This window comes from Hirundo rustica, unplaced genomic scaffold (assembly GCF_015227805.2).
Source record: "Hirundo rustica isolate bHirRus1 unplaced genomic scaffold, bHirRus1.pri.v3 scaffold_232_arrow_ctg1, whole genome shotgun sequence".
NCBI classification, from domain to species: domain Eukaryota; kingdom Metazoa; phylum Chordata; class Aves; order Passeriformes; family Hirundinidae; genus Hirundo; species Hirundo rustica.
The window spans coordinates 26,788-52,425 of record NW_026690291.1 but is presented as its reverse complement, the minus strand read 5'-3'; the positions used below and the strand labels follow the sequence as shown (position 1 = coordinate 52,425).

Sequence of the window (25,638 nt, the reverse complement as noted above, 5' to 3'; positions counted from 1 at the left end):
CCCCACCACGCCTGCCCCGCCCCACCCCGCCCTGCCCCACGCCCCTGCCCCGCCTGCCCCCCCCACCACGCCCTGCCCCGCACCACACCGCCCTGCCCCGCCCCGCCAGCCCCCGCCTGCCCCACCCTGCCCTGCCTTGCCCCACCCTGCCCCACCCTGCCCTGCCCTGATCTGCCCCGCCCCACCTGCCCCGCCCTGCCCTGCCCCGCCTGCCCCACCCTGCCCTGCCCTGCCCGCCCTGCCCCGCCCTGCCCCGCCCTGCCCCGCCCCACCCTGCCCTGCCCCGCCTGCCCTCTCCGCCCCACCCTGCCCTGCCCCGCCCTGCCCTGCTCCGCCCCACCCTGCCCTGCCCCGCCCTGCCCCGCCCTGCCCCGCCCTGCCCCGGCCTGCCCGGCCCCGCCCCACCCCACCCCGCCCTGCCCCGCCCTGCCCGCCCCGCCGCACCCCGCCCTGCCCCGCCCTGCCCCGCCCCACCCCGCCCCGCCCCACCCTGCCCCGCCCCCGCCCTGCCCCACCCCACCCCACCCCGCCCTGCCCCGCCCCACCACGCCCTGCCCCGCCCCACCCCGCCCTGCCCCGCCCCACCACGCCCTGCCCCGCCCCACCCCACCCTGCCCCGCCCCGCCCCGCCCGGCCCTGCCCACCCTGCCCTGCCTTGCCCCACCCTGCCCCGCCCCGCCCCACCCTGCCCTGCCCTGCTCTGCCCCGCCCCACCCTGCCCCGCCCTGCCCTGCCCCGCCCTGCCCCACCCTGCCCTGCCCTGCCCCGCCCTGCCCCACCCTGCCCTGCCCTGCCCCGCCCTGCCCCGCCCCACCCTGCCCTGCCCCGCCCTGCCCTGCTCCGCCCCACCCTGCCCTGCCCCGCCCTGCCCTGCTCCGCCCCACCCTGCCCTGCCCCGCCCTGCCCTGCCCCGCCCTGCCCTGCTCCGCCCCACCCTGCCCCGCCCTGCCCTGCCCCGCCCTGCCCCATCCTGCCCTGCCCTGCCCTGCCCCGCCCTGCCCTGCCCCGCCCTGCCCCACCCTGCCCCGCCCTGCCCTGCCTCGCCCCGCCCTGCCCCGCCCTGCCCTGCCCTGCCCTGCCCTGCCCCGCCCTGCCTCGCCCTGCACTATAAACCAGGCTTTAGGGCTTCTCTTACCAGCCAATACAGGCACTTAAAATCCTCTCTTTATTTAAAACTAAACTTGCCTTTCCACCTCACGTCTGTGTGGATTTCTGTATTTTAGTTTCCTGGAAGGTTCTGACTCAGCCCTCGCATTTCTGGGCGCTCCTGGGCCTGTGTGGATTTGGGCCAGGGGGATTCATTCTCCAGCAGTGTCTCAGACGTCGGTGCCACGGCTCTGGGAGCTGCTCTGGGGCAGCACCCCCTGCACCCCCGGCCTCAGAAATGAACCAACTGCTCCTGCTTTCACAGCACGGTGAGTAGAACCCAGAGGAGAAGAACTTCAGGGCCAACATCTGTGAGAGCAGCTCGGGCTCCAACCAGACAAAAATGCCATTTGGGATTATTTTCCTTCTGTAGCCCCTTTTCCAATAAAACAGAGGTGCCACTCCAGCCTTATTCCCGTCTCCCGCTCCAGACATTCCCTGTCCCAGCTTTGAGGGGAGAGCTCTCTGGGCTCTCTGGGAGCAGGACCAGGCCCCCCTGGAGCGTTGGGCACCTTCCCAAGGACCCTGGGGGCTGAGGAATCCCCAATGGCACCTGGCTTGGAACCTCACCTCCGGAGGGACAGTGGCCCATCCACAAGCAACAAAAAACCTGAAATTCCAGCTCCTTTGAGCCTCCCAGGATCAGCCTCAGGCCAAGGCGCCCCTGCCTGCTGGTGGTTCATTGTTCTGTCATGGAGCAAACCCCAACGTTTTGGATGTGGTGCTGCATTTGGCTGCGGTCCCTGTTCCTCCCAGTGTGGGAGCAGCTCAGCCCGACCCTGTGGGCAGGTGGGATCTGGGAAAAGAGGCGCCTCAGAGGCTGCAGACCAAAAACAGGAGACGTTCTCCTGCCACTCTGGGCTCCCAAGGGCCACAGCTCCTGCTTCCCGAGACACTCAGAGCGGCATTGGAGAGGAGCTGGTGGTGTTTGGGGTTGGATTCTGCACAGGAACCTCAACACTGCCGTGGTGCTGCTGCCCCTGAGCCCTCACAGGACTCGCAGATCCATGGAATGGTTTGGGTTGGAAGGGACCCTAAATCCCACCCAGTGCCACCCCTGCCATGGCAGGGACACCTCCCACTGTCCCAGGCTGCTCCCAGCCCCAGGGTCCAACCTGGCCTTGGGCACTGCCAGGGATCCAGGGGCAGCCACAGCTGCTCTGGGCACCCTGTGCCAGGGCCTCAGCACCCTGCCAGGGAACAATTCCTGATTCCCAAGCTCCCATCCAGCCCTGCTCTCTGGCACTGGGAGCCATTCCCTGTGTCCTGTCCCTCTGTCCCTTGTCCCCAGTCCCTCTGCAGCTCTCCTGGAGCCCCTTCAGGTGCTCTGAGCTCTCCCTGCAGCAGCTCCTGGCTCCTCTCCCCAGCAGCTCCAGTTCCTCCTGCTGTTGGTGTCCCAGGGCTGGAGCTCTGCAGGTGCAGCTTTGCTGCTTTTGAACTTGGGAGAGAACTTTCTGTAATTTCAGCTCTTTCCCTGCTGTTCCTCTGCCCTGGGCCAGAGACCGAGGGCACTGTTCCACAGCAGAGCCTCAGATTGCTCCTGTGTTCCTTGGACACCTCCAGGAACGGGCCCTCCACCATCTCCCTGGGCAGTGGGATCCAAAGTTTAATCACGCATTTCACGCCTGGGCCCTGATTCAGAATAATTAAAATTAACATAGTAACTGTTTCGGCGTTCTAGGGCGAGGGTATTTTGTCCCCTAGCGGGCTCCGTCTTTGGCGCCCTCAGCTCCGTCCTTTCCCTCCGTCTTCTCCCCCGGCTGGGGTCGGGGGGAGGCCTGGCGCCGCCATCTTTGAAGCGGGCGGGATTCGCGGTGTTCCCCGGCGGGGCGGCGATTCCCGGGGGGAAAGCGGAGAGAAAACCGGGATGAGGGACGGAATTAGTGTTCGCCAGCGGCCGCAGGCAGCGCCGGGAGCGGGGCGGTGCGGGAAGGGACAAGGCAGGGAGGCGTGCCCGGAGGCGAGATGGCGACGGCGGCCTCAGCGGGGCGGGGCGCGCGCGGCTTGCGCGGGAAGCGGCGAGAGCGGAGCTGCCGGGAGCGACTGAGGGGACTGAGGGGATTGGGGGGGACCCAGAGGGATTGAGGGGGACCCCGAGGGACTGAGGGGATTGAGGGGGACCCAGAGGGACTTAGGGGACAGAGAGGGACTGAGCGGGACCCGCCGCCGCCATGCACGTCGTGAAGCGAGGTGAGCGCTCCCCCGGCCCCGGGGTCCCCCCGCTCCTCGGGGGGTCACGCACGGTACCGAGTGTCGGGATGGAGGGCGCCGTCCTGCCCAGGGCACCCCGGGTGTGAGCAAGGGACCCCTCGGCTTAAGGGGCTCCCCTCGCGGCGCCTGAAGGGGAATCCCTTCCCCATTCTGGGGTTCCCTCGTGGCACATGGGAGGATGGGGTTCCCTCTGCTTTGGGGGTCCCTTGCATGGCACCCAAGGTAAGCAGATGGGAATGCCTCCGTTTTGGAAGGGAGGATCCTTCCTGATCCCTCCTCAGCTTTGGGGGTACATGATGTGAGGGGATGAGACGCCCTTTTCCTTTGGGGTTCCCCTCATGGCACCGATGGAGAGCAGGGAGTATGCCCGCCTCTCCCTTAGGAGAGTCCTGCACGGGAGGATGGGCTCCCCTCAGCTTTGGGGGGAGCCCAGAGTGAGAGAGCTCCCCCAGACACCAGCAGTGAGCGAGGAGACCTCTCCGTTTGTTTGGGGTCCCGTGGCAGGAGCTTTGGGCTTGCTCCCCACCCGTTTGGTCCCGGGGGTGCTGGGCCAGGGGAGGGCTCCCAAACTGAGCTGGGGGTGACCCTCAGCTGGGTCCCCACCCTGGGAACCGGCTTTGTGCAGTTTTAGGTGGGGATTCTTGGGGTGGAGAGGGAGCCTCCCCTTTCCTTGTACCCCAGCCAAGCAGGCTGTCCCTGGTGATTCCCACACCCAGCTCCCCCATGGGAGGGGCTGGGCAGGGATAGTCTGTGCTGGACTTATCCTTACTGGGGAATACTGGTGTGACTGGGAGGGGCAGTCTGTGCTGAACTGGTCCTCACTGGGCAGCACTGGTGTGACTGGGAGGGGCAGTCTGTGCTGGACTGGTCCTCACTGGGCAGCACTGGTGTGAGTGCAGGGGCAGTCTGTGCTGACCTGGGGCAGCACTGGTGTGAGTGCAGGGACAGTCTGTGCTGACCTGGTCCTCACTGGGCAGCACTGGTGTGACTGGGAGGGGCAGTCTGTGCTGCACTGGTCCTCACTGGGCAGCACTGGTGTGCTCTGTCCCCAGATGGGCGCCAGGAGCGGGTCATGTTTGACAAGATCACATCGCGCATCCAGAAGCTCTGCTATGGCCTCAACGCTGACTTCGTGGATCCCGTGAGTCCCGCCCTGCCCTCACCCCGACTCCTCCTGGGCAAAAGCCGAGTGGGATCCCAGGCAGGAATTCCCGGCGTGTCCTGTGTTGGATCTGAGGATTCCTGTGGTCCCTGCCCACTCAGGATGTTCTGTGATTCCATGAACTCTTGGCAAACGCATCCAGAATGCGTTGGCTGCAATTGTTTGTGTTCTGAGAGGTTTTGCTTCCCAGGTGCAGAGACTGGAGGGGAAAATCCCCTTTCCCTGCCATAGGTCCCTTTTCCCTCAAACCTTGGCGAAGCCCTTGAGCCTCTGGTACTTAAAAAAAAAAAAAAAAAAAAAGAATTTTGTTGCTCCAGTTCCCATATTTTGATTTGGTAGGTTGCTTCCAGTGTCAGTCTGCAAATCTGGAGCAATGGAAGTGGCTCTGGATCCCCTCCTGGTCAAACACCAGGACAGAATTCCCTGCCATTGCCACATCCCTGCTGGGTTTTTTGAGCTGAGGTGGTGTGGGCATTGATCCCACTCATGGAAGCTCCTTCCAAAGCCTGTGCCCAGGATGGCTCCCCGTTGGATCCAGCGATGTCTGTGAGATTTTTGTGCGGGTTTCAGACCCAGTTTGGCCTTTTGGCCTTTGTCACCAGTTAAGACTCTTCCTGTGTCCCAAGTTCTCATGATCCATTCTCCTGTCTGAAATTCCACCCATGAAACAGTTGCCATTGGTCCTGTACCCAAACTGTTTGGGATGGTGTAGTGGTTTCACATCACTAAATTCTGGTCTTAGTACTCATTCTTTTTCTGTGGGAGAGAGACTAGGAGAAAAACAAAGCAGGCTCAACTTTAAAAAAGAACAAATAGTTTTATTAACACACACTAAAAGGATGGAAAAAGAAAGTTGGGGAAAAAAACTAAAACAAAACGGAATGAAACTCCAAAAACACTCTTCCCTCCCCATACAAACTCTTCACTTTCTTACAAAACAGCATAAAGAGATAAAACTTGTAATTTTCACCATCTGACAATAGTCTTTCATCAATTCTTTAGGGGAAGAGTTTCACTTAGAGTCATGGATCTCACTGACAACCTAGAACAGTTCTCTTGTGGTTTTTAAACTGTCACAAAAACAACCACCCGGAGAAACCTGCCTTTGTGACTCCTCCCAGGAGCAGGTTCCCACGCTGCTTATGGGTCATGGGTCTTAGGCTTTTGCATCCTGGGGTGTCACTTTTAAAGATCAATAACTCCAAAGCAAAGGATTCTTCACTTCAAGGTACAGAGATATTCTTCTCACTTCTTCACTGGCTCAGAGAGCTTCTCATCTTTATCTCTGTTCAAACATTCTATAGGATTAATATTACTTAGTCCATCACAAACACCTTTGCTCAAATCCACACACAAATCAAAACAATCATCTCCATAAATGCATATTTTTCTTATGATTTAAAGGAATGACTTAAATATAGAGTTCATTTCCATGGCTCAAGTAAGAATAGAACAACCAGCTTTTCAACCCTCTGTCCCAACAGTCTTTTCACTCACTCTACTGACTTCACGCTGTTGTTCTTTATGTTCACTCTGTCCTTTCTTACTCTCAGAGAAGGGCTAAGCTCTGGAAGCTTCATGTTGCTAAGAAAGAGTTAAATCTGCTCGGAGTCTTTGTCTCTCCCTCTGTAGCTCATGGTGTTAGATGTTCAGGGCTGCACTGGTGAGGGAGGAAGAACTCACAGAAACATCAGAGATCAGAGCACTCAGGCAGTCCAGAATCACAAAAACCCAGGCAGGATCATAAATGCCTTCTCAGCCCACCCCTCGGTGTAAATCGGGGTGGCTTCGGCCCAAATGGTGCCCATGGCTCTTATCAGGAGCCCGGCAGAGATCTCTCCCTGCTCCAGAGAAGTTTGGAGAAAGCAGTTGTTGTAAAGCAGCGACCTCTCCTTCCCCCCACACCCGGGAGCTGATGGAATCCGGCCAGGCCTCAGGCCAGCTCCCTCCAAAACCAGGGGACCAGCAGGCCCAGCTCGATGTTACCTGTCTCTCTCTGGCCAAAGGAAAGACCCACCTACAGGAAACCAAGGGGTTTTATATGGTACTTCCCAAAGTCGTAGCTGACAATTTTCAGTGGTCAGAACAGACGCCAATATTCCAGCTAACCCTCTGATAGGTCCCTGTCTCTTCCAAAGCAATTCCTAGGTCCTGACCTGGAGGATTATTCTACATTCCTCTGTAACTAAAAAACTGAACTGTACTAACCCATGACACAGGTCCTGACGTGGAAAATCATTCTACATTCCTCTATAACCAAAAACCCAAACTGTACTAACCCATGACAGATGGACAGCAGGAGGAGGACACTGGTGACGTGGTGACAACAGCATGAAGTGTCCTGACTTGCCCCCGGTGACTGTGAGTTGGTGGTGAGGACATAAGTGAAATTCTGAGTCCTTCTGCCTCCTTGTGCCCCTGAATTCTTATTTATTCTGCAGTCCTGTGTGGCCTCCTTTCCTGGAGCTCAGTTTCTCCTTTGGTACGTGGATCTGCTTGTGCCAGACGCTTCCCAGGCCAGGCCAAACCCTGTGCCAACATTCCCAGGGAGGCTGGAAATCTCACAAGTTGTGCAAAAGCAGCAACAGTTCCCAAAGGTTCAGCAGAGATTGGTCAATTCTATTGCCTGCAAACCATCCTTACACAGAATCCCAAAGGGTTTGGGTTGGAATGAGCTTTCAATCCCACCCAGTATGGCAAGGACACCTCCCACTGTCCCAGGCTGCTCCCAGCCCCAGTGTCCAACCTGGCCTTGGGCACTGCCAGGGATCCAGGGGCAGCCACAGCTGCTCTGGGCACCCTGTGCCAGGGCCTCAGCACCCTGCCAGGGAACAATTCCTGATTCCCAATCTCCCATCCAGCCCTGCCCTCTGGCACTGGGAGCCATTCCCTGTGTCCTGTCCCTCTGCAGGAGCATTCCCAGCTCTCCCAGTCTGCTGTTCCAGTTTCCTGAGCTGGGGCATTTCCCTCCTGCAGGCACAGATCACCATGAAGGTGATCCAGGGGCTCTACAGCGGGGTCACCACGGTGGAGCTGGACACTCTGGCCGCAGAGACGGCGGCCACGCTGACCACCAAGCACCCCGACTACGCCATCCTGGCCGCCCGCATCGCCGTGTCCAACCTGCACAAGGAGACCAAGAAAGTCTTCAGCGGTGGGTGAACGTCCGTAGCTGCTGTGGGGGGAGATGCAGGGAGAGGTTTGGAGCACGGAAACAGGGGAATCTCTCAGGCTGGGAGTTCCTGAGGGCCCGTGGCTGGAAATGCCAGGTGAAACGCGCGAGTTTCCCAAGGCGAATGGAATTGCCTGGTTCATGAAAAGCAGGTTGTAGAAGTGGACTGGTGAAAAATGGGACGGGTTGAGCTTGTACCCACTTGGCTCCCCGTTTGTTTGTGTTTTCAGTGGGGCTGTGACAGAATCTGTGCGAGAAGGGTGTTACCCTGGTTGTTGAGGTTGGCAGTGGTGAGCAGTAGGAGGGCAGTTGTGTGTTTGAGAGCGGGAGGGGTTCTCCCCGAGGACGGGCATTCCTGCCTGGCCCATCCCTGGATCCCAGGGCCAGGTGCTGCAGAGCCAGGCCTGCACACGTCCCGTTCACATCCCTTTCCCTCGCAGATGTGATGGAGGATCTCTACACCTACATCAACCCTCACAACGGGAAGCACTCCCCGATGATCTCCAAAGAGACTCTGGACATAGTTCTGGCCAACAAAGATGTAAGTAGGGGGGTTTTTTCACTTCTGAATTTTTGAAAACTTTAATTCACTTGGCTTATTTTTTTAAGCAAGCCATGTTTGTTTTAGGGTAAAAAGCCAACACAGAAACCAGTGCAGGGCATGAGTGGAGAGTGTAAGAGGGGATGTGGAAGGTTTCTTCCTCCGTGGTTGTTTTTGTAGTAAAATTTGTTTTCTTGGATGTTCCCATTGCCGTGATCGGCACAAATAATCTGAGAAAAAGTACCTTGTGCTGGAGCAAAGTGAGGCAGCACAGGAGGGAGAGAAGAGATTTGGGTTCAGTTTCCAGGTCATTCCAGATCTGTGTTCTGACCATGAAGTTCCTTTTGTCCTTTGGTTCTGTGTCTTGTTTCTTGTTGTCCAATTAGATTTCAGTAAATTCAGCCCAAAACTGAGTGAAAAAAAGTTGTTGGAGCTGTGCTTTTGATGTTTTGAGGGAAGTGCTGTTCCTGCTTCATTCCTGTGCTCTGGTGCCCCTCACACACCGGAGCTTTTGGGCCAGGAATGCCAGCAGGGATAATAAACATTTTGGCACATTGTAAAGGTCACTTTTATTTCCTGCCAGCGCCTGAACTCTGCCATCATCTACGACAGAGACTTCTCCTACAACTACTTTGGCTTTAAGGTAAAGAGCACGCTGCTCCTGGCTCCGTTGGGAGGGACGGGAATGCCTGTGGAGTGGTCTGGATGGGGCACAGCAGGAGGTGGGACGTCAGCGGGGCTGTGAAGGTGAAGGGACCTGCACAAAGCAGCTCCCCACTGGGATAAGGCATGGAGTTTTCTTGCTGCTGGAGTGTTGTACCTCTTGGGCTCGGTGCAGATCACACTGAGTGTTGTTGGAGGCCATTCCTGAAGGAATTACTCTAATCCTTAATGAGGCGGAGAAGGGAATTTTGCTTTTCCCGTTGTTCAGCGGAGCAGTTCCCTCAGTGTGTCAGCCCACACGTTTATCCTGTCCCACTGCTGCTCTGCTGCCCTCACACCCAGCTCAGCTGTGCAGCTTTGCTTGGGCTCTGCAGGGCTTCAGAGAGGTCCCGTGGGATCAGGACGCTGGAACCTCCTGCCCGTGCTCCCTGCTCTGAAATCCAAAGCAATGCTGGAATCTTCTTGTGTATCTTCAGTCATTGATCAACTAATTAAGCTAATAAAGAGAGGAGGAGCAGAGTGCAAGCCTGGGATGGGGGAGTGTGGAGATGGCTGAGTTTGGAGTTAACAGGGTTTTTAAAAACATTCAGATCTGACTGCTAAAATCCATCCTTTCTTTTAAAGACTCTGGAACGCTCCTACTTGCTGAAAATCAACTCCAAAGGTAAGGGCTGTTCCTAGTGCTGAGCACGTCTTAAAATAATTGATGTTTTCAGGGATAAATGAAATAAAATAAATGCATAATAATAAATGAAATTAAAGCTAAGTTTAGATACTAAGCTGTCAGTGATGCAGGCCCTTGGCTTGGATATCCTGGAACACCAGGAGGGTCAGAGATTGATTATAATATCCTAAAGCTGAAACATAATTGGATTCTGGAGTGTATATTTTGGTTGGATTTAACTTAATACAGGTGAGGTTTTTTCCCTCCTCCATGACAGCAGTTGAGCGTTGGAGCATGTTGTTCCTTGAGTTTTTCAAAGCCTGATGGGATGAAGTCCTGAATAAACAGGCCTGGTGCTCTCTGAGCAGGAGTTGGGCTGGAGAGCTCAGTCTCCTCCCAACCCAAATCACTCTGGGATTCCATGGAAACTGGCTCTCAGGGGTCCCACTGCAGCCTTGGGAGCTTGTTGCTGTCACCTCTGTGACTGTCACATGGACTCTTCTTTGTGCCTGGCTTTCTGGGTGTGCTTGGTGGCTGAGAGGCTGGACATGCCTCAGCCATGTGCCTTGGCATCCCAAAATCCCCGTGCCCTGGGCAGCAGGAAAAGAGGGATTGTGCCCCTGTGCCCCCTGAGGTGAGAGCCCAGCTGCAGAGCTGGGATCCAGCACAGGGAGGACCTGGAGCTGCTGGAGAGAGCCCAGAGCAGGCAGCAGGATGAGCAGAGGGATGGAGCAGCTCTGCTGGGAGCAAAGGCTGGCAGAGCTGGCATTGTTCAGCCTGGCCAGGAGAAGCTTTGGGCTGAGCTCAGGGTGGCCTTGCAGGGCCTGAAGGAGCCCCAGGAAAGCTGCAGAGGGACTGGGGACAAGGTCTGGAGGGACAGGACACAGGGAATGGCTCCCAGTGCCAGAGGGCAGGGCTGGATGGGAGATTGGGAATCAGGAATTGTTCCCTGGCAGGGTGCTGAGGCCCTGGCACAGGGTGCCCAGAGCAGCTGTGGCTGCCCCTGGATCCCTGGCAGTGCCCAAGGCCAGGTTGGACACTGGGGCTTGGAGCAGCCTGGGACAGTGGGAGGTGTCCCTGCCGTGGCAGGGGTGGCACCGGGTGGGATTTCAGGTCCCTGCCCAGCCAGCCCCTGGCACCCCTGGCCGTGTGTCCCTGCAGTTGCTGAACGTCCCCAGCACATGCTGATGCGGGTGTCTGTGGGCATCCACAAGACCGACATCGACGCCGCCATCGAGACGTACAACCTGCTGTCGGAGCGCTGGTTCACCCACGCCTCGCCCACGCTCTTCAACGCGGGCACCAACCGCCCCCAGCTCTCCAGGTGCTGCCCCTCTCCTCGCTGCCTCACGTCTGCCCAGCTGGGACGCTTGCACGGCCTCTGAAATGAGCAGCTGAGTTGCTGTGGGCGTTCCATGAAGCTTTGAGCAGCTGCTGTCGAGTTTTAGCTGTCTTTGGGGGGAAAATACCCAGGTTTCTGTGAACTCTAGAGATAACGGAAACCTTTGCGTGGCTGTGTTATGTTGGAAAGTTCCTGACGTGCGTAGTCTGCAGCAGGTTACCAGATGAACCCTGGGAATTGTTTTCTAAAGGCAGCAAGCATAACTGATAGGTTTTTGGTATCATGTCTATCAGGAAAAGGATTATATATTTTATAAAGGTTTGTCTCAGTGTACTGGGGAAAGGTTCTTCCCTCAGAGGGTGCTGGCACTGCCCAGGCTCCCCAGGGAATGGGCACGGCCCCGAGGCTGCCACAGCTCCAGGAGCAGTTGGAATGCCCAGGGTGGGATTGTGCAGGACCAGAAACTGGACTCTGATCCAGGAGGCTCCCTTCCAGCTCAGGGTATTCCCTGATTCCGTGATTAAAAGTGTTTGATAGCAGAGGTATTGGCAGTACAAGTATTGCTCCTGATGTTTTCTGTTTTGTCCTTCATTCCACACCTGTGGGATTGCTTTGTGGAGCGCGCTAAAGGTCCCGGTTAGCCTGGTGAAACACTTGACTTTTCCTTCTCATCCTTGTCTGCTGGAACCGTTTGTTTCCTCCAGCTGCTTCCTGCTGTGCATGAAGGACGACAGCATCGAAGGCATCTACGACACGCTGAAGCAGTGTGCCCTCATCTCCAAGTCTGCCGGGGGCATTGGCCTGGCCGTGAGCTGCATCCGCGCCACGGGCAGCTACATTGCTGGGGTGAGTGCCAGCACAACAGAGCTGCTCCTGCTGCTCCCAGGAGATGCCTTCCCCGTGCCTGCCACACCAGGGCTGCCTCTGAGCACTGAGCCTCCCTCCGTACTCCTTGGCCTAAGGCAGGAGGGTTGGTTTTTGTCGGTGTTTTGGCTTCCTAACGGTAGCCCCTCCGAAAAGAGGATCTTATTCTGTGTTTGGTCAGACAGTTCCAATGGTTATCTATTAGCAGAGACTTGTACACTAGCCCTTGGCCTTTCTGTGTCTCTAGCTGCCCCAGACCGTCCGTGGATGTGTGTTTGGGGCTTGTCACGGTGTGTGTAAGCCCTGCAAGCCTTTAGGTGACATAATGCAGGGGAAAGAAGTTCGGAGGGACATTTTATTAACTCTGGGACACGTAGCTGATATAAACGCTTTTGTCAGAAAAACTGGGGAAGGGACTAGGAATAATTGCTGGTGATCAAATCAATGTAAGAGCTGTGCAGCCCCAGGAAATGCAGGCCAGCCCCTGCAGGGAGCTGCTTTTCCTGATGGTTTTCCCGTGCCTCTGCAGACAAACGGGAATTCCAACGGGCTCGTGCCCATGCTGAGGGTCTACAACAACACCGCCCGCTACGTGGATCAAGGTGGAAACAAGGTACCGTAGTGAGGGTCCAGAGGGTAACGGGAGAGCTCCACACTGGGAAGGGATGTCCCATGGACACCAGGGAGCTGATGGAGTGGTTGTGACACGATCATAAAAGGGCATTTTCCCCTGGTGCTGGTATCTGGGTTCCCCTGGTGTTGCCCCCCAGTTCCCGGCTGGTTTGGGTGTTGTGGGCACTCAGGAGCAGGGCTGGTTTCTTTCCAAGGACAGTTTGTTCTGATCTGGATTGTGTTCCCTGTCCCAGAGACCTGGGGCTTTTGCCATCTACCTGGAGCCGTGGCACTTGGACATCTTTGAGTTCCTGGACTTGAAGAAGAACACAGGGAAAGAGGAGCAGCGAGCCAGAGACCTGTTCTTTGCACTCTGGATCCCTGACCTCTTCATGAAGCGAGTGGAAACCAACCAGGTGAGAACCTGGCTGCTGCAGAGAAGGTCTGGTAGTGGAGGAGCAGGTGAGCAGCCCTGCAAGGAGCTCAGGAGGGGCTGCAGAGCTGCTCTGCTCCTTGTTCCTTGCAGGACCTTCCTGGGAGAGCTGCTGCACCTTCTTTGAGAACTTGGCTGTGCGGCTGGAGAGTGGAGCTGGGCAACTCCAGCTCGGTGTTTTGCTTCAGTGCTTAATCTTACAGCCCATGACTTGTTCTTGGACTCTTGGGCTGTTTTAAAACATCAACATTTTCTCAGTAAATTGTTCTTCTTATGCCTGCTTGTATTTCACAGAATCCCAGACTGGTTTGGCTTGGGAGGGACCTCAAATCCCACCCAGTGCCACCCCTGCCGTGGCAGGGACACCTCCCACTGTCCCAGGCTGCTCCGAGTTCCATCCAACCTGGCCTTGGGCACTGCCAGGGATCCAGGGGCAGCCACAGCTTTAATTAACAGAATGCCTAAAGATTTCCTCTGAATATTTTTTCCCCTTCCAGGACTGGTCCTTAATGTGCCCAAACGAGTGTCCTGGCCTGGATGATGTCTGGGGAGAGGAATTTGAGAAGCTCTATGAGAGGTGAGGGGAGCGAGCAGAGCTGTAAGTGGTGCCGTGCTCTCCCGGAGCCGCCTGTGTCCCGTGGGATCCGGGGCTCCGAGGTGGGCACTGGGCTCCCTGTCAGATGGATAAAAGTGTGAGGATGGGATGTGACCCAGGGGGGAACTGTGTGTGTGTGACCATTTTAGCCTGTTGGAGGGACAGTGTCCCTGTTGGAGGGACATCCAGGAGCGATCCCCACTCAGCACTCCGTGCCTTTGTGTGGCTGCCGTGTGGTGAAAGATGTGTTTCCCTTAAACAGGGACAGCGCTGCTGCCCTGCTGCGAGGGCTCCCCGTGCAGAGCTCAGCGTGAGGAGGGCCGCGGCTGCCCCGGGCCCCGAGGGGTTACCAGGCCTTTCCCCGCTTTTTGGGGCTCCGGGGCTGACGGGGCTCCGCGTGTGTTGCAGCTACGAGCAGCAGGGCCGCGTGCGCAGGGTGGTGAAGGCGCAGCAGCTCTGGTACGCCATCATCGAGTCCCAGACCGAGACCGGCACCCCCTACATGCTCTACAAGGACTCCTGCAACAGGAAGAGCAACCAGCAGAACCTGGGCACCATCAAGTGCAGCAACCTGTGCACCGAGATCGTGGAGTACACCAGCAGGGAGGAGGTGGGTGCGGGACAGGAGCTGGGAGCGCTCCTGGGGCAGCTCTCTGGGATTCGGCTGCTGCCTGGGGAAAGGAACAGGCAGCTGAGAAACTTCTGACCCGAGTACTCGCAGCTCTTCCATGGCTCTGGGTTCCCTTCCCACTCCTGTGGAGGGTTTGGGATGGCACAAGACACCCTCCAAAGGGAGAGTGACAGGGAACAAACTGGGCTTGAAGATTCCTTCCGGCCCAGCCCCTTCTGGCGTTCTGTGGAAGGATGGTTTCCAGGCAGTGGGACTGTCCAGGGCAGGATTTTTGTGGTCACACCAATTTCTCCCGAACTTCCCTGAACTGTCGTTACCTTTTGCACAACTTCTGCCGTGCCAGAGGACCAAGGGGTGCGCTTTGCCGGCCTGGCGGGTTCCCTGGGGGGTTGTTTCCGTGCAGTGTGGGGCACAGCTGGGTGTCCTTGGCCCGTTCCCAATGATTCCCCGTGTCTGTGCCCACAGGTGGCCGTGTGTAACCTGGCCTCCATCGCCCTGAACATGTACGTGACCCCCGAGCACACCTACGACTTCAAGAAGCTGGCTGAGGTCACCAAGGTCATCGTCCGAAACCTCAACAAAATCATCGACATCAACTACTACCCTGTGCCAGAGGTGAGTGCTGGGCTGGGGAAGGATCCTGCCCAGAGCAGTGTGGGACACAGGGAATCCCAGGGGAGCTCCACAGACCCCTTGGGAGCTCCCTGAAGCTCCTGTTCCCAGGTGGGCCCTGTCAGGGCCTGCCTGAGCTTCAACCCAGAGCAGTTCCCTAGTGAAGCACTTGGAGGAAAGATTCCCACTCTGCTTCTGCCGTTGGAATTTTTTCATGTGTGAGGATTTCAGTGAAGCACAGACCAGCACTAGGAACAGAGTGGGAAGTGGAACAGAGAGAAGGATCCTGGAAAGATCCTGAGAAAGAGTAATTCATTTTGGTTGGTTTTACAGGAGGGGGCAGCCAGGTGGGGGTCAGGCTCTGCTCCCAGAGAGCGAGGAAAAGGAATGAGGAGGAAATGGCCTTGACCTGTGCCAGAGGAGGTTGAACTTGAACATTAGGAAAAAATTCTTAAAAGAAAGGGCTGTCCAGCCCTGGCACAGGCTGCCCAGGGCAGTGGTGAAGTCCTCGTCCCTGCAGGGGATTTAATATCCGTGTGGATGTGGCACCTGGGGACATGGTGAGTGGTGGCCTTGGCACTCCTGGGGCACAGTTGCACTTGGTGAGCTCAGAGGGATTTTCCAGCCTCAGTGATTCTGTGGTCCTGCTCTGTTAAATGTCTTCATTTCTCAGAGTATGCTGAGTGCTCACTTCTAAATCCCGGCTCCCTTTCCTGGGTTAAACAATCACAGGCTGTGCTGAGCTGTAACCAACTCGCTCTGGGCCTCAGCACGCAGTGGCAGGGTGGAAGGTGCGTTGATGCAGCGCTCGTGGCGGGTTGCAGCAGCGGGTTCTGGGGCCCTTGCAGCCTGGTTTCCCGCAGCTGTGCAGGAGGGGACTGCAGCTGTGCCGTCCCCGCAGGCCGAGCGCTCCAACCGGCGGCACCGCCCCATCGGCATCGGCGTGCAGGGCCTGGCCGACGCCTTCATCCTCATGAGGTTCCCCTTCGAGAGCGCCCAGGCCCAGCTCCTCAACCAGTACATCTTTGAGACCATTTACTACGGGGCCCTGGAGGCCAGCTGTGAGCTGGCCAAGGAGCAGGGCCCCTACGACACCTACGAGGGCTCTCCTGTCAGCAAGGGGGTGAGTGCCGGGGCCCGGGACAGGGAGCGGCTCTGCACAGCTGCTCTGTGCCTGGGCTGGTGCAGAGACCTGCTGGGGCCTGGTCCATGGGCAGCTGGGGCTGAGTCAGCCGTGCCCTGGAGCCAGGAGGGACATCCCAGTCCCGGGGACACCAGGGCCACCATCTCTGGCCAGAGGGAAGGGATTGTCCCGCTCTGCTCTGCGCCGGGGCAGCTCTGGGTGTCTCAATAAAAGATCAGAAGCTGTTGGGAAGTGCCCAGAGCAGGGACACGGGGATGGGGAAGGGTCTGGAGGGGCCCCACGAGGTCACTGGGTCACTTGAGGCCGGAGGAGGCTGAGGTCAGAGCTGCCCGGGGCTGCAGCTCCTCCCGAGGGGCAGCGCAGGGACAGCTCCGGGCTCTGCTCCTGGCACAGGGACAGCGCCCAGGGAGCGCCTGCAGCTGGCACAGCAGGGATGGAGCTGGGATTGGAGGGAAAGGTTCTTCCCCAGAGGGTGCTGGCACTGCCCAGGCTCCCCAGGGAATGGGCACGGCCCCGAGGCTGCCAGAGCTCCAGGAGCCTTTGGACAGCGCTGCCAGGGATGCCCGGGCTGGGATTGTTGGGGGTCTGGGCAGGGACAGGGGCTGGATCCATGATCCCTGTGGCTCCCTACAGCTCAGGATATTCTGTGATTCTCTGACTGGAAAAGACAAGCAGCCTCAGCCTGCGCTGGCTGTGCCCTGGAGCAGTCACAAGGTGGAGTTAGTTAGGTTATACTAGAGCTTCACTGAGATCTAATTGGAGAGAAGAATTAAGAGGAATAACAGGTTCATTTCCAGTGGGATTTGTAAAATGTGGAGAAAAGAGTGCCCTCTCTAATCAGGACCAAACTGTTCCTCAGATCCTCCAGTATGACATGTGGAATGTCACCCCCTCTGACCTTTGGGACTGGAAGGCCTTGAAGGAGAAGATTGCCAAGTGAGTAACCCTGCATGGTTTGTGGTAGATGTCAGATAAAACCCAGACTAGGTTGGGCTGAAGGGACCTCAAATCCCATCCAGGGCCACCCCTGCCATGGGCAGGGACACCTCCCACTGTCCCAGGCTGCTCCCAGCCCCATCCAGCCTGGCCTTGGATATCAGTTTGATGTGTTCTGTCTACTGAGAGCTAAAGGCAGGGTCCAAGTGTGAAAACAGCCCCACGTGTTCCCCCCACCCCAGCAGATCTTTCCTCTGAGCTGATTTTTGGGTGGCTTTCTTTCATTTTTGTCCTTCCGAGGCCGAGGAGCCCACCCTCACTGCTCTGCTTTAGCTGAGCTCTAATTCCATTTTGGATGCATCCAGCAGGAGGATTTGTGTTCCCATTAAACAAACGTAGTGAGGAGTGAGCCATGAGCTGGCCTTGAGGGCTCTTCCCTGCTGCCAGGGAACATCCTGAGCCTTGAACGTCCTGAAGACAGGAGTCACTGAAGTGTGAAGTGCCTGTCGGGGACTAATTCTGTCTGTTTGGCTCTAATTTTTAAACGTGGCCGATCTGTCCCCTGTCCCGTGTGTGGAGAGCTTTCCGCCTGTTCGTGGGCCGCTGGCTCAGTTCTGCCTCAGGGCTGTGGCTTGTGCAGCGCCTGGCAGATTCTCTTCCCTGCCCCTCATCCCGTGAATCATTTGGGAGAGCCTCTGATGAGAGCTGAGGACAGCAAAGGCCCTAATTCCACTTCCGCCTGACCCACGGTCGAGCAGCGCTTCCCCTCTCCGTGAGGCTTTGCGGGTTACCCCGGATTTCCCGGCCCTTTCCCGTCCCCCCTGGCTGCAGCTCCCTACCTTTGCCCGTTGTCCCCAGATACGGTGTCAGGAACAGCCTCCTCATCTCCCCCATGCCAACGGCCTCCACTGCCCAGATCCTGGGCAACAACGAGTCCATCGAGCCCTACACCAGCAACATCTACACGCGCAGGGTCCTCTCGGGGGAGTTCCAGGTGAGCTCTGGGGCACGAGCTTGGCTCTCTCCTGGTGCTTGGTGGCGAAGGGACGCCAGGGGAGGGCTCACACCTGGGGGCTCGCTTCAGCTGGATCTTTGTGTCCGAGCACCGAGGGGGCCTGGAGCACTGGGTGCTGCAGGAGTGCAGCTCTGTGTGTCCCACAGCCGAAAATATGAACAGGGGCCGCTTTTGTCAGGGTGGGCTGCAGGAAAAACTGCTGAAGGGGAGGGGATATGATGGAAGGGACATGGAAAGAGCAGCTGAGACCAGTCCTGAGAATGAGCTCAGGGCTCTGAAGGGGCCATGGAAGAGCTCCACAGGCTCAGAGGGGTCTGTCAGCTAGGAAAGGGAGTGAAACAAGGAGGCTGGATCAGCTGAGACCCCTCTGGAGACAAGGGGAGGCTGTCCCTGTTTGGGAGGTGTGTCCATCCCCTCTGGGGTGTCTCCGTGCTCTCCGTTCCTCCTGGCTGCAGGATCACCCCAGGCAGGAGTGGGGAGGTGGAACAGGAGCATCACTGCCCTGCTGCCTCCCTGTGAGGGGCAGGGAGGGCTGGGGAACAGGGACCCCAGTCCCAGCAGGAAAAGCTGGCCGTGTTTTCTTCCACTACTCAGCCTGCCCCTGTTCTGTTCTTTCCCCTCCTGCCGTCAGTCGTGATTGTTTACACCCTTCTTTAGGAACTCAGGTTGTGACCAGTGGTCCAAGATCTCTCCTTTTCCCATCTTTTGGAGTTCCTCATGCAGGGCAGTTCCACACAGCGCCCTTTCTAATTTGCCATGTCCAGCAGAATCCCAGAGTGGTCTTGGAGGGACCTTAAAGATCATGAATTCCCATCTCCTGCCGTGGGCATGGACACCTTGCACTGTCCCAGCTGCTCCAAACCCTGTCCAGCCTGGCCTGGAACACTTCCAGGGGTGAGAGTCTGTCAGGAGTGTGCAGGATCTTGTTCAAGCATTTAAAAACCTTTGTCTTCTGCCCCTCCCAGGTTGTGAATCCCCACTTGCTGAAGGATCTCACGGAGAGGGGCCTGTGGAACGAGGAGATGAAGAACCAGATCATCGCCCACAACGGCTCCATCCAGGTACAGGGGGAGCAGGGCAGGGATTCCAGCCAGGCACATCCGGCTCCTTCTGGATTCCCACTTCTCAGGAAGATGATAAAGGGGTGATTTCATAGCAGGGAGTCTCATGGAATATCCTGAGCTGTAGGGACTCACAGGGATCATGGATCCAGCTCCTGTCCCTGCCCAGACCCCCAACAATCCCAGCCCGGGCATCCCTGGCAGCGCTGTCCAAAGGCTCCTGGAGCTCTGGCAGCCTCGGGGCCGTGCCCATTCCCTGGGGAGCCTGGGCAGTGCCAGCACCCTCTGGGGAAGAACCTTTCCCTGCTCTCCAGGCTGTCCACATGTAGCTGCTGAGGGTGTTTGTGTGCTTGGTGCTCGCAGACACAGGGTGTCCAGAGGAGGCCACCAAGTCATCAGGGGGATGAGCGCCTCTCCTGCAAGGAAAGGCTGAGAGGATTGGGATTGTTCGGCCTGGAGAGGAGAAGGCTGCAGGGTGACCAATTGTGGCCTTCCAGGACCTAAAGGAGCCAACAGGAAACATGGAGAGAGACTGAGTTTCCAAGGGCTGCAGGGACAGGACACAGGGAATGGCTCCCAGAGCCAGAGGGCAGGGCTGGATGGGAGCTTGGGAATCAGGAATTGTTCCCTGGCAGGGTGCTGAGGCCCTGGCACAGGGTGCCCAGAGCAGCTGTGGCTGCCCCTGGATCCCTGGCAGTGCCCAAGGCCAGGTTGGACACTGGGGCTGGGAGCAGCCTGGGACAGTGGGAGGTGTCCCTGCCATGGCAGGGGTGGGATGAGGTGAACTCTGGGGTCACTCCCCACCCAAACCATGCTGGGACTGTGTTTGGATTCAGGGACAGAGCCCAGCTGTACAGGCCTTGGTTCAGTCAGGATTGCTGCAGCCCAGCAATCACTGAAGAGTTCCATGATAGAAATAGGGATATCTGTGCAGCCCGTGCTTTCCACACTTTAAACTCCTCCTGTTCCCTGCAGAACATCCCTGAGATTCCCGATGACCTGAAGCAGCTCTACAAGACCGTGTGGGAGATCTCCCAGAAAACCATCCTGAAGATGGCTGCGGACAGAGGGGCCTTCATCGACCAGAGCCAGTCCCTGAACATCCACATCGCCGAGCCCAACTACGGCAAGCTCACCAGCATGCACTTCTACGGCTGGAAGCAGGTACAGGGTGCTCCTGGGGCTGGGGGCTTCACCTGGGGCTGGGGGCATCACCTGGGGCTGGGGGCTTCGCCTGGGGCTGGGGGCTTCATCTGGTGCTGGGGGGCATCACCTGGGGCTGGGGGCATCACCTGGGGCTGCGGGCTTCGCCTGGGGCTGGGGGCTTCACCTGGGGCTGGGGGCTTCGCCTGGGGCTGGGGGCTTCGCCTGGGGCTGGGGGCATCACCTGGGGCTGGGGGCTTCGCCTGGGGCTGGGGGCTTCACCTGGGGCTGGGGGCTTCACCTGGGGCTGGGGAGCATCACCTGGGGCTGGGGGCTTCAGCTGGGGCTGGGCATCCTTCCCTACAAATGGGGCTTCAGCTGGGGCTAGGGAGCATCACCTGGGGCTGGGGGCTTCAGCTGGGGCTGGGGATCACCTGGGGCTGGGGAGCATCACCTGGGGCTGGGGGTCATCACCTGGGGCTGGGGTCTTGTTCCCAAAAACAGGGACATTACCTGGGATTGGGAGCTTGTTCCCAACAAATAGGGTCAGTACTTGGAACTTGGAGGGCTTGTTCCCAAAACACTCGAGCTGTTCCCTGATTGGGAGCTCGTTCCCAAAACACAAGAGCTGTACCCTGATTTGGGGGCTTGTTCCCAAAACACTCGAGCTGTTCCCTGATTTGGGGGCTCGTTCCCAAAACACAAGAGCTGTTCCCTGATTTCGGAGCTCGTTCCCAAAACACAAGAGCTGTTCCCTGATGCGGGGGCTTGTTCCCAGCAAACGGTGCCTGCTGGGTTTGGCACACAGGGCCTGGTAAGTTCTGGCGATTCCAGGCAGGGCAGACGGCCGCTCCCTCCCGCGAATGCCGTTCTCCCTGGGGTACCTGCAGAGCTGGGGGTGCCAGCCCTGAGGCTCCCTGTGTCCCCAGGGCCTGAAGACTGGCATGTACTACCTGCGGACAAAGCCAGCCGCCAACCCCATCCAGTTCACCCTCAACAAGGAGAAGCTGCGGGAGCGGGAGAAGGCGTCCAGGGAGGAGGAGGAGAAGGAGAGGAACAAGGCAGCCATGGTGTGCTCCCTGGAGAACAGGGAGGAGTGCCTGATGTGTGGCTCCTAAGGGGCAGAGCCCTCCCGCCCGGCTGGAGCTGCTGGGCTGGGAGCGTCCGGAGTGTCGGGAGGGTGCCGAGGGCTGGGGCTGGGAGGGGGGTGGTGTAGCTTCCCCGTCCGTGGGGATGGGGCACGTGGATGGGGTGAGCATTGCTTTAGTAGCTGGGCGTCCTGGGGCTGTCAGTGCTCTGGCGTGGCCTTCCATGGGACCCTGCAGGTGGGGCTGGGGACAGGGAGGTGCTGGTGCACTCACAGCTCTGTCCGGGGCGCTCCAGACGGTGCCTTGCAGTCACCAAAGACTGTTCCTCGTGTCCCAGAGGGAGCAGCACCTGGCTGGTGCCTTTTCCTGGGCTGGGAACCCCCCAGGTGGCTGTGTTCAGAGTAGGCACGGGAGCGGCTGTGCCCAGCTGGCACCCCGGCAGTGTCCCCACCCTGCCAGGGCCTCCTCCCACTGCTGCTCCCTCTCCTTGTCCCCTCCTCTGGCCCTTCCAGAAAGCCTTTGGAAGGAGCAGATGGGTGCAAGGGGTGTTCCTCCTGGGCTCTTCTCCCTCAGCTGGCCAGGGCGGAGCCTGGCAGTGGCTGAGTGTCTTCCAGTGGGGCCAGGAAAGGCAGAGCTGCTGCCCTGCATTTTATTCTGCATTAAATTCACTCATTCAGTCCGATTGCCCGGGCAGTTTGCTGGCAGGGGGAACGGTGCTGTCCTTGGCCACGGGTCAGGTGCCATCTTGTGAGGGCCACATGCCGCTGGTGAAGGTCACCTGCCACCTCTTCATGGAGCTCCATCTCTCCACCCCAGGTAGTTCTTAGATCTTGTAAACCTCTTGTCAATTTACTGCTCCTGTGCTCGCTCCCTGCTCAAACTCAGTGGGGCTTCAGGCAGTTCTGCAGTATTTATTGAACTCATGAACCACGACACACCCCCTGTCCAAACCCAATAAAGCGTGGAATGTCCAGGGAATGGCTGGTGCTGCCTCGGGAACACTTCTTTTTGTGATGAAAAATGTGTGCTAGCAGGTTGGTGCTGTTCCTGCCCTGCTGCCTTCCACGGGGACAGGGGGCTCTTGTCCCTCTGCACAGCTCCCTGGCAGGAGGGGCAGGCAGGGAACCGGGCCGTGCTCCCGGGACAGGGGCAGGAGGAGAGGGAGCGGCCCTGGGCCCGTCCTGGTTCTGCCCCGAGCACCCGAATCCCGGTCTCTGTGCCCTGCACTGAGCCCTGGGGCTGCTTCTGTTCCCAGCACTGAACCCTGGAGCTGGTTCTGTTCCCAGCACTGAGCCCTGGTGTCAGTCCCGGTTCTGTTCCCAGCACTGAACCCTGGAGCTGGTTCTGTTCCCAGCACTGAGCCCTGGGGCTGGTTCTGTTCCCAGCACTGCGCCCTGGGGCTGGTTCTGTTCCCAGCACTGAGCCCTGGAGCTGGTTCTGTTCCCAGCACTGAACCCTGGTGTTGGTCCCGGTTCTGTGCCCAGCACTGAACCCTGGTCCCGGTTCTGTTCCCAGCACTGAGCCCCAGTCCTAGTTCTGTTCCCGGCACTGAGCCCGGTGCTGGTCCCGGTTCTGTTCCCGGCACCAAGCCTCGGTCCCGGTTCTGTTCCCGGCACTGAGCCCGTTGCTCATCCCTGTTCTGTTCCCGGCACTGAACCCCGGTCCCGGTTCTGTTCCCGGCACTGAACCTCAGTCCCAGTTCTGTTCCTGGCCCTGAACCCCGGTGCTGGTGTCGGTCCCGGTTCTGTTCCCAGCACCGAACCCCGGTGCTGGTGTCGGTCCCGGTTCTGTTCCTGGCCCTGAACCCCGATGCTGGTGTCGGTCCCGGTTCTGTTCCCAGCACTGAACCCCGGTGCTGGTGTCGGTCCCAGTTCTGTTCCTGGCACTGAACCCCGGTGCTGGTGTCAGTCCCGGTTCTGTTCCCAGCACTGAGCCCTGGTGTCAGTCCCGGTTCTGTTCCCAGCACTGAACCCTGGTGTTGGTCCCGGTTCTGTGCCCAGCACTGAACCCTGGTCCCGGTTCTGTTCCCAGCACTGAGCCCCAGTCCTAGTTCTGTTCCCGGCACTGAGCCCGGTGCTGGTCCCGGTTCTGTTCCCGGCACCAAGCCTCGGTCCCTGTTCTGTTCCCGGCACTGAGCCCGTTGCTCATCCCTGTTCTGTTCCCGGCACTGAACCCCGGTCCCGGTTCTGTTCCCGGCACTGAACCTCAGTCCCGGTTCTGTTCCTGGCCCTGAACCCCGATGCTGGTGTCGGTCCCGGTTCTGTTCCCGGCACTGAACCCCGGTGCTGGTGTCGGTCCCAGTTCTGTTCCTGGCACTGAACCCCGGTGCTGGTGTCAGTCCTGGTTCTGTTCCCAGCACTGAGCCCTGGTGTCAGTCCCGGTTCTGTCCCCAGCACTGAACCCTGGTGCTGGTCCCGGTTCTGTGCCCTGCACTGAGCCCTGGGGCTGGTTCTGTTCCCAGCACTGAACCCCAGCCAGTCCCAGTTCTGTTCCCGGCACTGAGCCCGGTGCTCATCCCTGTTCTGTTCCCGGCACTGAGCCCGGTGCTCATCCCTGTTCTGTTCCCGGAACTGAACCCCGGTCCCGGTTCTGTTCCCGGCACTGAACCCCGGTGCTGGTGTCGGTCTCGGTTCTGTTCCTGGCACTGAACCCCGGTGCTGGTGTCAGTCCCGGTTCTGTTCCTGGCACTGAACCCCAGTGCTGGTGTCGGTCCCGGTTCTGTTCCTGGCACTGAACCCCGGTGCTGGTGTCGGTCCCGGTTCTGTTCCCGGCACTGAACCCCGGTGCTGGTGTCGGTCCCGGTTCTGTTCCTGGCACTGAACCCCGGTGCTGGTGTCGGTCCCGGTTCTGTTCCCGGTACTGAACCCCGGTGCTGGTGTCGGTCCCGGTTCTGTTCCCGGCACTGAACCCCGGTGCTGGTGTCGGTCCCGGTTCTGTTCCCGGCACTGAACCCCGGTGCTGGTGTCGGTCCCGGTTCTGTTCCTAGCACTGAACCCCGGTGCTGGTGTCGGTCCCGGTTCTGTTCCTGGCACTGAACCCCGGTGCTGGTGTCGGTCCCGGTTCTGTTCCCGGCACTGAACCCCGGTGCTGGTGTCGGTCCCGGTTCTGTTCCTGGCACTGAACCCCGGTGCTGGTGTCGGTCCCGGTTCTGTTCCCGGTACTGAACCCCGGTGCTGGTGTCGGTCCCGGTTCTGTTCCCGGCACTGAACCCCGGTGCTGGTGTCGGTCCCGGTTCTGTTCCCGGCACTGAACCCCGGTGCTGGTGTCGGTCCCGGTTCTGTTCCTAGCACTGAACCCCGGTGCTGGTGTCGGTCCCGGTTCTGTTCCCGGCACTGAACCCCTGGTGCTGGTGCTGGTGCTGGTCCCGGTTCTGTTCCTGGCACTGAACCCCGGTGCTGGTGTCGGTCCCGGTTCTGTTCCCGGCACCGAGCCCCGGTGCTGGTGTCGGTCCCGGTTCTGTTCCCGGCACTGAACCCCGGTGCTGGTGTCGGTCCCGGTTCTGTTCCTGGCACTGAACCCCTGGTGCTGGTGCTGGTGCTGGTCCCGGTTCTGTTCCCGGCACTGAACCCCTGGTGCTGGTGCTGGTGCTGGTCCCGGTTCTGTTCCTGGCACTGAACCCCGGTGCTGGTGTCGGTCCCGGTTCTGTTCCCGGCACCGAGCCCCGGTGCTGGTGTCGGTCCCGGTTCTGTTCCCGGCACTGAACCCCGGTGCTGGTGTCGGTCCCGGTTCTGTTCCTGGCACCGAGCCCCGGTCCCTGTCCCGGTTCTGTCCCTGCAGCTCCGCTCGCGGCCGCCGGGGGGCGCTGGCGGCGCGGCCGCAGTGTGCCGTGTGTCCCGGGCTGCTGTCCCCAGTGTCCCCAATGTCCCCAGTGTCCCCAAAGCCCCAGCCCCGAGCGGGGCTCGCCGCGGGGCTCTCCCGGGTTTCTCTCGCGGGCTCCGCGGTTGGGATCGCCGCTGTGCCGAGCCCCACGGTCCCGGGGGAGCTCCGGCAGCGCTGCCTTTGCGCAGCTCGGCTCCCCTGGCCCGGCGGGGACACAGCCCCGGGGACACGGGGATGGCTCCAGGGTTCCTCGTGCTTGGAATCTCTCTTCAGCCCCCGCCGCCGTCCCCAGGCAGCTTCGGTTGTCACTGGGACACGGCTGTCACCGCAAACTGGGCGGCACTGGAGGGGACAGAGCCGGGATTGGGGGAATGGGACGGGAAACGGGACAGGGACACTGGGGGACAGGACAGGGGAACTGGGGGGACAGGGCAGGACAGGGGGAACGGGATATGGCACTGGGGGAACAGGACAGGGCAGGACAGGGGGAACGGGACAGGGAAACTGGGGGAACAGGACAGGGACACTGGGGGGACAGGACAGGGGCACTGGGGGAATGGGACAGGGAAACTGGGGGGACAGGACAGGGACACTGAGGGAACAGGACAGGGGAACTGGGGGAACGGGACAGGACAGGACAGGGGAAATGGGACAGGGACACTGGGGGAACAGGACAGGGGCACTGGGGAAACGGGACAGGGGCACTGGGAGAACGGGACAGGGGCACTGGGAGAACGGGACAGGGCACTGGGGGAATGGGACAGGGCACTGGGGGAATGGGACA

General features: G+C 59.3%; 1 protein-coding gene across 1 annotated transcript; it reads left to right on the top strand.

Annotated features, from left to right (window-relative positions):
* Positions 1-3,154: 3,154 nt before the first annotated feature.
* Positions 3,155-22,025, top strand: RRM1 (ribonucleotide reductase catalytic subunit M1). Its single transcript, XM_040053893.2, has 19 exons — positions 3,155-3,336; positions 4,410-4,498; positions 7,496-7,673; positions 8,132-8,232; positions 8,816-8,875; positions 9,520-9,559; positions 10,721-10,883; positions 11,606-11,747; positions 12,295-12,378; positions 12,632-12,793; positions 13,308-13,387; positions 13,814-14,015; positions 14,502-14,651; positions 15,550-15,771; positions 16,652-16,728; positions 17,587-17,722; positions 18,709-18,804; positions 19,780-19,968; positions 20,877-22,025. The coding sequence occupies exons 1-19, from the start codon at positions 3,318-3,320 to the stop codon at positions 21,063-21,065; spliced, it is 2,379 nt and encodes a 792-aa protein (XP_039909827.1). The 5' UTR covers positions 3,155-3,317; the 3' UTR covers positions 21,066-22,025.
* The last annotated feature ends 3,613 nt before the right edge of the window (positions 22,026-25,638 follow it).

Bases quoted from the DNA above. Each gene is read 5' to 3' on its own strand.
- RRM1 (XM_040053893.2), top strand. The intron at 12,379-12,631 runs GTACCGTAGTGA...TCCCTGTCCCAG, and splicing joins TGGATCAAGGTGGAAACAAG to AGACCTGGGGCTTTTGCCAT. The intron at 19,969-20,876 runs GTACAGGGTGCT...CTGTGTCCCCAG, and splicing joins ACTTCTACGGCTGGAAGCAG to GGCCTGAAGACTGGCATGTA.